General features: G+C 35.7%; 1 protein-coding gene across 2 annotated transcripts in view; it reads left to right on the top strand.

Annotated features, from left to right (window-relative positions):
* The window catches only part of TENM1 (teneurin transmembrane protein 1), a 1131584-nt gene that overhangs the window by 876765 nt on the left and 242383 nt on the right, over positions 1–12436 (top strand). For both annotated transcript variants that reach the window (XM_066248720.1, XM_066248721.1), the window contains one exon: positions 12179–12364. In XM_066248720.1, coding sequence (XP_066104817.1) covers positions 12179–12364 — 186 coding nt within the window. The remainder of the gene's footprint in view (positions 1–12178; positions 12365–12436) is intronic.

A 12436-nucleotide genomic window follows, 5' to 3' on the forward strand; every position in this document is an offset into this window, starting at 1 on the left:
CACCTTATATCTTGATCAGAGTGTTTAATCCATTTGTATTTTAAAGTAATCATTGATTGATATATATTTATTAATATTTTATTGTTCATATTTTTTTCTTCTTCTTCTTCTTAAAAGTAATCCTTTAACATCTCTTGTAATACTGTTCTGGTGGTGATGAACAACTTTAGCTTTTTTTTGTCTCAGAAAATCTTTATCTGTCTTTCAAGTCTAAATGATGGCTTTGCTGGTTAGAGTAATGTTGGTTTTTCATCACTTTGAATATTTTATGCCAATCCCTTCTGGCCTGAAAAATTTCTGTTGAGAAATCATCTGTCTTATGGGAGCTCCCTTGCAGGTAACTAACTGGTTTTGTCTTGCTGTTTTTTAGAGCCTCTCTTTGTCTTTACACTTTGCCATTTCAATTATGATGTGTCTTAGTGTGGGCCTCTTTGGTTTCATCTTGTTTGGGACTCTCTGCACTTCTTGGAATTCTATGTCTATTTTCCTAATTAAGATAGAGAAATTTTATGTCATTATTTCTTCAAGTAGGTTTTCAATTACTTGCTCTCTCTCTTCTTCTTCTGGCACCCCCATTATGAAAATGTTGGTATGCTTGAAGTTATCCTAGAGGCTCCTTACACTTTCCTCATTTTTTAAATTCTTTTTTCTTTCTGCTGTTCTGATTGGATGTTTTCTCTTACCTTGTCTTCCAAATTGCTGATTCGATCCTTTGCTTCATCTAATCTGTTAACTTCCTATAATGAATTCTTCATTTCAGTTGTTGTATTCTTTATTTCTGATTCATTCTCTTTTATGTTTTCTATCTCCTTTTTTATGTTTTCTATCTTTTTGTTGAAGTTCTTACTAAGTTCATCTCTTCCCCTAAGTTTCTTGAGGATCCTTATAACCAGTGTTTTGAACTCTGCATTTGGTTGATTGCTTGTCTTCATTTTGTTCCATTTTATTTCTGGAGTTTTATGATGTTCTTTTTTGGGAAATATGTTTGTCTGCTCATTTTAGCTGCCTCCTGTGTTTCTTCCTAGTTATTAAGTATATCTGCTATGTCTCCCAGTGTTGGTAGAATGTTGTTATGTAGAAAGTGTCCTATAGGGCCCAGTGGTACAGCCTCCTCAGTGACCCAAGTGGTGCACTACAGTTATACCTCCACATGTAGACTGTGTATACCCTCTTATTGTAATTGAGCCTTGATTGCTGCTGGTATGTCAATGAGAGTGATTTGACCCCAGGCCAATCAGCTGTGAGGACTGGAAGTGACTACAACAGAGGAGATGTTATGCAAAGGGTAAACTCCAGGAAACAAGACTCACTTCATCAGGACTCTGATGCTTAATGAGTCAGAACTTTGAGTGTGTCACTTTGTGGAAGTGGTTGGGTTTTGCTTTGACCTAGACTGAAACTATCAACCAGGTGTATTGGCTCTGGAGCCTCTCAGGAGGTGCAAACCAAGGTCTGCTGCCACCTGTATCCTTACAAGACTACCTGGCATGAGCTACAAAGCAATATGTAGGTGCCTGCTACTTGTGCTAAGCTTGGAGGTCCCAGGAGAGGCCAAGCTACAAACTCAAACCAGCTGACACTAGTGCCAGGAGCCAGGCTAATTGGCAAGGCCTACGCAGGAGCCAGGACAGGCTATTTGTATCAAAAAGCCACTGGAAGGCTTGAGTGGATCCATAAATCATGTGGGGTGCAGTGTCAGGGAATCACCAGAGCATAGTAATCAGTGTTAGCCAGGTTGATGGAGACTCAGATATGGTACCCACTTGTGCCTGCAGGGTGAAGGCTTAACAAACAAACAATGACCTCTGCCAGCACTTCTTTGGGAGAAAGTTTCCCCTCTGGCCCTTGCCTCAAATTAGACAATTCAGTTTCCCTTTGTATGTCCCTCACACCTTTCAAGTTGCATCCCCAGTGCTGGGGCCCTTGCATGAGCCCTTTAAAAGGAACACCTGTCTTTTGCAACAGCATGGATGACCTAGAGATAATTTTACTAAGTGAAAAAAGCCAGTAAGAGAAAGACAAACACCATGTGACCTTACTTATATATAAACTCTAATGAACAAAATAAACTGATGAATGAAATAGAAACAGAGGCAAGTATATATGGAGCAGACTGACAGCTGTCAAAGAGGATGGGGTGAGGGAGCTAGATGAAAATGGTGATGGGAGTAAGCAAAGAAAAAATGAGCTCATAGACACAGCGAAGTGTGGTGATTACAGGAGGGAGAGGGTGTGGGGGAGGTAGAAAAAGGTAAATGGGATAAATGAAAACAGGAAAGAGACTTGACTTGGAGTGATGAACACACACTACAATATACAGGTGATGGAATATAGAACTGCACACCTGAAGCCTATATAATTTTGTTAACCACTGACACCCCAATAAATTCAATTAAACTTTTTTTAAAGAGGAATACCTTTCTTATGCAACAGTATGGATGACCCTAAAGATTATTATGCTAAGTGAAGTAAGCCAATCAGAGATCATATGACCTCACTTATATGGGAATATAATGAAAAACAAACTAATGAACAAAATAGAAATAAATATGAATATGTGGAACAGACTGACAGCTATCAGAGGGAAATTGGGTTTGGGTACTGAATGAAAGAAGGTGAAGTGATTAGCCAAATGGTGTACATACATAACACATAGTCACAGACAACAGTGTGGTGATAGCCAGAGGGAAACAGGGTGGGGGGTAAGTGGAGGGGCAAAGAGAGGTGGGAATGGAGATGGAAGGAGACCTTGCTTGGGTTGGGGGGCATGCAATGTGGTGTGCAGATGTTGTTTTGTTGAGTTGTGCACTTGAAACCTGTATGGTTTTTGCAAACCAAAGTCATTGCAATAAATTCAATTAATAAAAACAAATAATTAAAAAAATAGGAACACCTGTGACTCCAGCAGGCCTCTGACTCACTCAGCTTCAGTCCCTGCTGGTTTTCACAAGCAGAAGTTATGGAGACTTCTCTTCTGGGCTCTGGAACCCTGAGCTGGGAGCCTTGTGTGGAGCTGGGACCCCTTGCTTTTCATGGGGGACATCCATGGCTAAGATGTCCCTCCTGACTTATTAAATTTTTTATTTATTGGTTTTAGAGAGAGAACAAAAGAAACATCAATTTGTTGTTCCACTTTATGCATTCATTGGGGATTCTTGTGTGTGTTCTGACTGGGGATCAATCCTGTAACCTTGGCATATTGGAATGACACTCTAACCAACTGATCTACCAGGCCCAGGCTCCCTCCTCATTTTTTTAAATTACTGATTTTTAAATTACTGATTTATTTTAGTGAGACACAGAAAAGAAGGGAGACACACACACACACACAGAAAGAAAGAGAAGCACAGAGATAGAGATAGGATTCATCTGTTTGTCCACTGAGTTGTGGGTTCATTGGTTGTTTCTCATATGTACCCTCACTGGGGATTAAACCCACAACCTTGGTGTTTTTGAACAATACTCTAACCAACTGAGTTAGCCACCAGGACTATCACTTCTGATTTTTAACTACTACAGATGGGTGTGGGACCTGCTCATTCCTCATCTCCACCCCTGCTACCAGTCTGAATATGGCTTCTTCTGTATATCCTTAGTTATAGGGCTTCTGTTCAGCTAGACATCAGGTGAATCTGAATGAAAGCTGTGTTGCAGTTTAGTTGTAATTTTGACATGGTCATGAGAAGGTGCACATACCACATACTATTTTATCATCTTGACCAGAAGGTGCACTTTCTAAATATATATTTGCTTAATATCTAGAGAACTTGGTAAATTCACATATTCTAATAATCTGTCTATATAGATTGTTTTGGTTTGTATGTACTCAGTCTTACTGCCTGAATAATGATGGTTTTTATTCATTCCTTGTCAATTTTTATACATTTTTTCTTTTTCCTATAATATTGCACTGGCTAGGACCTGTAGAATAATGTTGTACAGAAATGATTATAGTCATCTTTTCTTCAACTTCAAATTCAACATATCTATTAATGATGTTTGCTATGGTTCTTTTGTGGCTAATGTTTATCAAATTAAAATACCTTCTAATCTTAGTTTGCTATAAATTTTTATCATGCATCAATGTTTAGAATTTTATTAAATACCTATTATTTATCTATTGAGATAATCATATGGTTTTTTCCTTTTTATTCCACATATGTGATGATTACATTGACTGGTTTTCAAATGTTAAAACAACTTTGCTTTCATGAAATAAACACCAATATATTATTTCATGTCATGTAATGCTAGATTTGTTGCATTTTGTTTAGAATTTTTGCATCCATATTCATAAGAGCTATTGGCCCTTTTTTGGTAATATCTTTGTTTGAATTTTATATCAAGATTTTTCTGGCCTCATAAGGCACATTATAAAGGACTTAGTCTTTATCTATTCTTCAGAAAAGTTTATTCAAAACTGGCAGATAATCTTCTTTAAATATTTGATATATTTTCACATGAAGTCATCTAAGACTAATTTTCTTTGTAACAGAAATATTTTTCATTGTGCAGTAGCATTTTTTAGAAACTAGCCAATTTCCTCTATTTTTTTCCATGTGTTTGTTATTGTAAATTTTTCTAGAAATTTTCCCATTCCATTGAAATTTTCAAATGTATTGACAATATTTTTTTTTGGTAACATCCTCTTACAATGTTTTATGTCTATATAATCTATAGTGATGACATCTTTTTCATTCTTGATATTAGTTAATTGAGTCTTCTGTATTTTTCTCTTGGTAAGTCCCTGTAAGTTTTTTCCCAATGCAAATCATCAATTATTGCTTTCCATTTATGTTTGTTCCTATTTAATTACTTTCAGCTCTCGTCATTATTATTTCCTTTCTTTTATCCTCTTTGAGTTTACTTTACTCTTTTGTAATTTCTTAGAATAAATGCTTGGATCTTTGTTTTTCATTCAATTTTTCTTTCTACCTTATAAATTTCCCTATACACATGAATTGAGTTATATTACACAAACTTTGGTATGTGGCACTTTCTTTCTCATTCTTTTCAAAGAATCTTTTAAGTTTCGTGGTCATTTCTTTTTTGTCCTATAGTTTATTCAGAATTATATTTCTTAATTTCTAAACTTAAGTGGATTTTATAGCTATCTTTTGATATTGGTTTTAAGTTTAATTCAATACTGGGCAGAAAAAAATGCTTTGAACAATTTCAATACTTTGAAATATATTCAAACTTGCTTTATAGCCCATCATATGGTCAATATTTGTCAATGTTTCTGTAGACTTTCCAATTATGTGTATTTTGTAGTTATTTTTTACAGTGCTGTTTATGTGTCCATTAGATTAATTTGTTAATTATGTTCCTCAAAATCCATATATTATCTGATTTGCCTGCTCGTCCTATCAGTGAAAGAAAGTAGGGGAGAGGGGCATTAAAGTCTTTATGATTGTAAATTTGTCTTTTTCTCCTTTTTGTTCTTTCAATTTGCTTCATCATTTGGTGTGATGTTTTCTTCAGCATTGAAAATTTCTTAGCTCTTATCTAGTCAAATATTTTTTCTGCACCCATGAGACTGACAAAAGCTCTACCAAGTCTCTGTATCTTCCAGCTGCATGTGCTAGAACTGACAGACACTACTGGAGGAAAAGCATCCATCAATGTTAGACTCACCACTCTGGGTTTTCCTTTTCTCCTGGAACTTGGCCCAGTAATTCTTTACTCTTTTGTGAACTCCAGTAACATCTAACAGATTCTTAAATATATTTTAAGCAGATAAATTTAGGGGAAGAGAATAGTAAGAGTCTCTTAGGTCACAATCACTAGAAACAGAATTCTACTTTTAAATTTTTATATGCATACTTGAGGAAATATCTCTTACCTTATTCCTGAATAATGCAGGCTTTAGAAATATTTCACTCAGTGCACATATTATTAGGTAATATTTTATTATGATGTTGTTTTTTAAACCCCAAGTTTTTGACAATAGTGATGATGATGATGACTACAGGCAGTCCTCGGGTTATGAACAAGATACGTTCTGTAGGTTTGTTCTTAAGTTGTATGTGAGTTAGAACAGGTACATTTACCTATTAAATACAACTTAGACAAGTGTTTGTCTTAACATAGTATTTATTTTTACATGTCTGTACATATAAACACAAACATCTTTAAATATAACCTTAAATTATCTTGGAGGATGCAAAAGTTTATGGACTTGTTGGAGAGGATGGGACTGGTGTAGAGAGTCAGGGTTTAATTCTGCTGCTGGAGTCAGTTTCTTGAAGTCGGCATCGAGAGAGGTTTGTCCAGAGCTTTCTTCATTCCCATCATAAATGGCCCTACAATATCTCAAGCCTTTTGTAACTGTACGGTAAACTCTGGTGAACCTCTCCGTATCAGGATCTTGCTCCTCTAACTTTGCCATTCCCACTTCAATGAGACAAAAAGCATCAGCTAACTATTATAAAAAAAACATTTTCAGTTCTGTTTTTTCTAGGTCCGTTTTCTCCCTAAATGCTTAATCTACTGCTCTAGAGCCATAAAGTATTCATTGGTAAGTTCTTTGCCATGGGAGCACAGTAACTCTGTGATAGTTGCACTGATGTCCAACTACAGCTGATCACCAATAACCCTTATAGCACTCCCTTCATAAGTAAGAGTCATATGTAAGTCAGATGTTCATAACTAGGGGACTTACTCTATTGTCATTAATTTAGTCAATGCTTGTTTGCTATGTCTCTGAGACAGAAGACAGTTTATTAGTCTGTATTTCACTAATATTTCAGCCTTTCAATGGTCCTTGCTTTCTTGTAGGAGTTTCAGTCTTATCCACATTTTAAATTGTCCAAAGACTTTATCTCTTTTCCTTTTGTGGACATAAGTACCCCAGCCTGGTTATAACTGGGTATAATACCACCTTGAGGCTGCCAGAGGGTGAACTTATATGTTTATTTCTTTAGCTGTTTTAAAAATTATTACATTATATTCAGCATTTCTAAGTGTTTATATTGAGGTGAATTAAAGATAGTTTCATCTGTCATTTTGCTGCTACTGTTTATTAGTCCTGTTATGTTTTAGGAAATCATCAGAATGATACACTCCTCTAAGCCTAAAATTTATAACTGTGTAAAGCAACAATGCAAAATATTTGCTTTTGATCGTCTCAGCTAACTCTGACCTGATTGGCTGTGACCAACTCCCTAATCTTAGAAAGGTCCTTTCAATTCAGGTTTCAGTGTCTTGGGGGAGGCCATTAAAGGGAGCAAAATTATAATCTCAGTTTCACTATAAGAATTAAAATTACAAATCCAGATTATCAATCAGAGATTCAGAACCAAGATATAGAAAGTCGGTGCTATTTCATGATGAACATACTTGAGCTACCATTTATAAGGCCAATCCCTCTTTTTCTTTTTTTTTTTTTTTTTTTTTTGTATTTTCTCTGACCTGGCTCTTCTTACAACTTAGTGATTACCAAACAGGTTTCCTTCTGTTCACCCATGCCAATCTTCTGTACAACTACCACTTTATCAGTATAGCTCTTTATAAAATCACCCACAATTTCCATGTTGATAAACCCAATGGGAACTTTTCTGCCCATGTCTTACCTGACCTATCAGAAATATTATACAGCTCTTTGTTGTATTAATTTTTCTATACTTTTTTTTCTCTATTTCATTTAGTTCTGCTCTATTATTTATGATTTATTTTCTTCTGCTGACTTTGGGTTGCCTTCGTTCTTTTTCTAGTTCCTTAAGTTGTGATGTTAGTTTATATATTTGGGATCTCTTTTGTTTCTTGATATAAGCCTGTCATGATTTCAACTCCCCTCTTATTTCTGCTTTCACTGTATCCCAGAAATTTTGATATGTCATGTTGTCATTTTCATTTGTCTGTATATATCTTCTGATCTCTGCTTTTATTTCTTCTTTGACCCAGTCAGTTTTTAGAAGTATGTTGTTTAATTTCCACATTTTTGTGGGTTTCTTTACTTCCTCTTTACAGTTGAATTCTAATTTCAAAGCCTTGTGGTAAGAAATATGCTTTGTATAATTTAAATATTTGTGAATTTGTTGATATTAGTTTTGTAGCCCAATATATGGTCTATCCTTGAGAATGTTCCATGCAAACAGAGAAGAATGTATAATCTGATATTTTGGGATGAAAGGTCCTATGTCTATTATGTCCATTTGCTCCAGAGTGTCCTTTAAGGATATTTATTTATTGATTTTCTGTTTGGATTATCTAAAGCCGTCAATGGTGTGTTGAAATCTCCTAGTATAATTGTGTTTTTGCCTGCTTCTGTTTTTAGATTGATTAATAGGTGTCTTATATATTTTGGTGCTTCCTGGTTTGCTGCATATATATTAAGAAGTGTTATGCCTCCTTGATATAATGTCTCCTTTATCATTATGAAATGTCCATCTTTGTCTCTGGTTACCGTTGTTGTCTTAAAGTCAGCATTGTTAGAGATGAGTATGGCTACTCCTGTTTTTCTTCGGATATTATATGCTTGGAGAATCATTTTCCAACCTTTCACTTTGTATCTACTTTTGTCCTTGCAGCTTAGATGTTTCTCTTGAAGGCAGCATATGGTTGGGTTTTGCTTTTTGATCCAATCTGCTACTCTGTGCTTCTTTATTGGTGAGTTCATTCCATTTACATTTAGGATAATAACTGACACTTGAGGATAGCCTATAGCCATTTTTGTTTGTTTGTTTGGCAGCTCTGTGTCCTGTTTGGTTCTTCTCTTCTTTGTTTCTGTCAGTTGTTTTTATTTGGCAGTATTCCATACTTCTTTCCCCTGTTTCTTCCTCTTTTAAACTGTGTATTTCAGTAGTGGCTTTTTCATGGGTGGTTACCATTAGGTTTTTAAGACAAAAATGTTCATATGTACAAGAATCCTATGTCTTATGAGTGCTTCTGCACTCCATCCTTCTTTGTTACTGCAAATTTTTATCCTCTCCTCTTTTATGTTATTTTTGTCACAGATTATCCTTATTTTAATCATGACCTTGTAGGAGTGTTTACTTATAGTTTTGATTTGTTTTGGTCTTTGTGTCTGTTCAAGTAACCCCTTTGAGTATTTCCTGCAGTGGAGGTTTTCTGCTGATGAATTCTCTCAACTTCTGTATGTCTGTAAAAGTTTTTATTTTCCTAGATATTTGAAGGATTACTTTGATGGATATAGTATTCTTGCTAGTAATTTCTCTCTTTCAGCACTTTGAATCTTTGGTCCACTCTCTTCTGGCTTGTGGAGTTTCTGCTGAGAAGTCTGATGATAACCTAATGGGCTTTTATTTTTGTTACAGGTGTTTTTTTTCCCTAGATGCCTTGAGGATTCTTTCATTGTCATTGATTTTTGACAGTTTTATTACAATATGCCTTGAAGTAGGTCTGTTTAGGTTGTGGTAACTTGGCATTCTGTTTGTTTCTTGGATTCAAAGCTCTAAATCTTTCCATAGGCTTGGAAAATTCTCATCAATTATTTGTTTGAACAGGCTCTCCATTCCTTTCTCCCTCTCATGTTCTTCTGATATACCCATTATTCTTATATTGCTCTTTCTGATGGAGTCAGACTATTCTTGTAGCACTCTCTCAGTTTTTTGTATTTCGTGAGTATCTCTTCTCTTCTCCCTATATCATTTCTAGTTACCTGTCTTCAGTGTCACTGATTTTTCCCTTTATCTGGCTTGTTCTATTAGCTAAACTTGCTACCTCAGTTTTTAATTTAAGTATTGAGTTCTTCATCTCTGTTTTTAAAGTTGTAATCTCCTTGGTGTTGTATTCATTTTGTTTATTAATTTTTTTTCTGAACTCCTTAAGTTGCCAGTGGTGTCTTCTCGTATCTCGTTGAGTATTTTCAGAACTTCAGTTTTGAATTCTCTATCATTTAACTACAAGCTTTTCATGTGATTGAGATTTTTTTCCGGAGATTTTTTATTTTCTTTCTGAACTATGTCTCTGTCTTCAGTAACTATGGTATGTGATTTCTTCTTCTTTGATGGCATTTGAGAGTGACATTGTTAAGAACCCTAACCAAAAAAAAGCTTAAAAATTAAAATACAAAATAGAATAAAAGATATTAAAATTTTAAAAGTTATGACAGGTAAAGAAGAAAAACCACAGAAAAAATATCAAAAGCAAACAAAGAAATCAAAAACAATGGCGCAGTGGATAAAGCGTCGACCTGGAAATGCTGAGGTCACTGGTTCGAAACCCTGGGCTTGCCTGGTCAAGGCACATATGGGAGTTGATGCTTCCTGCTCCTCCCCCCTTCTCTCTCTCTATCTCTCCTCTCTCTGTCTCTCCCTCTCCTCTCTAAAATGAATAAATAAAAAAAAATTTAAAAAAACAAAAACAAAAACAAAACACTCACAAAAATAAAAATTAAAGACATAAAAATGGAAGAAAATGAAATTGAAAAGAGAAAAGAAAGAAAAAAAAAGGAAAAAAGAGGGGGAAAAAGGAAATATAAATTTCAATTTGAGAGTTTTCTTTCAGTAGGTGTTGCTGTATTATAACTTTTAGCTCTGTGAAGTTCCTGGGCTGTCCTACTCTAAAATGTTGCTTTTGTAGTGATGTAGTTGGGCCACAGTCATATTGGTGGGTAGAGAATATTGCGAGGGCTTTACAGTTGTAGCAATGGCAATCTCAGGCTTCTGGCCACTCCTTCCCACCTCTCAACAAAGCTGAGGACCAAATGCAGAACACCTCTGTTCTTCAGGGGAGAAAGTGGCTCTGGAGAGCTGAATGTATGGTTTGTCTTTGCCATTCTCTGTACTGCAAGATGAGGGAGGCAGGATCTGGAAGAGTGGGGAGACACACTTTATTTTTTTCTGTCTCTGCCAATTGTGGGCTTCAGGCAGACTGAAGGGACACTGGCTATGACCCTGCACTCTGGTGCTTTTGTTTATCTCCACCTCTGCCCCTCTATCTCACCATTTCTACAGGCAGAAGGATACCCAGTCACTCCAAGTTTCCCTCTCCATACCCCCCAGACAAAATCCAGAGATCCTGAACTTTCCTCCTCCCCATAATCCAGCAGAGAAAAAAAAGTCACTCCAGGTTTGTCTCTTCTTCTCTCCAAAGCCCACTACAAATGTCTTTTATGTTCTGCCCCCCTTCTCACCCCATCCCACCTTTAGTCAATTTATTACATGAATCTTACAGGTGCACTACAAGGCCAGCTGGGTTCTCTTTGCTGTGTTATAGTTGTTCAATTTGTTGAAAGTTCAAGGTGAAAAATCAAGAATATCTCTCATGCCACCATTACTCTGATGTCTGCATTTTTTCTATAAGCTTTCATCCCCTTGTCTTCCTCCAGCAAGGGTATTCACTCAATTGAAACGTTTGCCAAACTTTTATTTTATTTTATTATTTTATTTTACTTAAATTTATTTTTTTAATTTATTAGGATGATATGGGTTGCCAAACCATACAAGTTTCAAATATACAACTCAATATAACACCATCTTCACACCACATTATGTCACTCCCCCACCTCACCCCAAGCAAAATCTGACTTGAAAAACTTTTATTTTGGCTTCTCCATTGTCATAATTTTATTATTAATCAACATTTATCAACAAAAAGCCAAGGAGACAGGAGAGAACCTTGGCAGAGCCAGTATATACCTGGATGATATAAAGTAAATATTGAGTGACATTTTGAGATAAGAAGACTGTATTTTATCTCACTAGGAGTCATTTTAAATGCTTGAAATAAATGCAAATTTAGTAAGAATCTGGGAAAACAGTTGATTGCCATCTTGGCAACTTTACGTTTTGTATATGAAGAAATTAATTAGAAAGTTACTTTTTCAACTGTAGAACCTCTCTTCCTGAATGAAGTTAGGGCACTATTTTATTGTGTTTGTTTTCTCCACCCCCAATTGTTTCTTGTAGCATCATAAAAGCCCTGCAACATCATTTGTGATCTTAATGATTTTTTAGTGAAACCCAAATGACATTGTTTTGACATTAATTTTATTTCTAAGCCTTGAATGCCGTTATTATTTTATGAACTTCTTATAATCAATTTGACTTAGAATTTTATACTTGAAGTCTTAATTTTTTATAAAATTCTTTGTATGTTCACTCAAGTACTAGAAGTCTTTGTGACACTTTGGTAATTCTAATGTCTTTGGGCATAGTATATTTTAGTTTTAATAAAATATGTGAGTGAATACATCTTCTTTGATTTCTCACAGAGCTCTGCACCATGGAGTGTGGGAGCCATGGAGTCTGCTCACGGGGAATTTGCCAATGTGAAGATGGCTGGGTAGGACCTACTTGTGAAGAACGGTCCTGTCATTCTCACTGTGCTGAGCATGGCCAATGCAAAGATGGAAAATGTGAATGTAGCCCTGGATGGGAGGGCGACCACTGCACAATTGGTAAGTACTACCATCCTTTGAACAAAGTAAATTGGATTAATTGGAGAAAAGCAGTCTAGTGACTCAGTCACC

Source organism: Saccopteryx bilineata, chromosome X (genome assembly GCF_036850765.1).
Source record: "Saccopteryx bilineata isolate mSacBil1 chromosome X, mSacBil1_pri_phased_curated, whole genome shotgun sequence".
NCBI lineage: Eukaryota > Metazoa > Chordata > Mammalia > Chiroptera > Emballonuridae > Saccopteryx > Saccopteryx bilineata.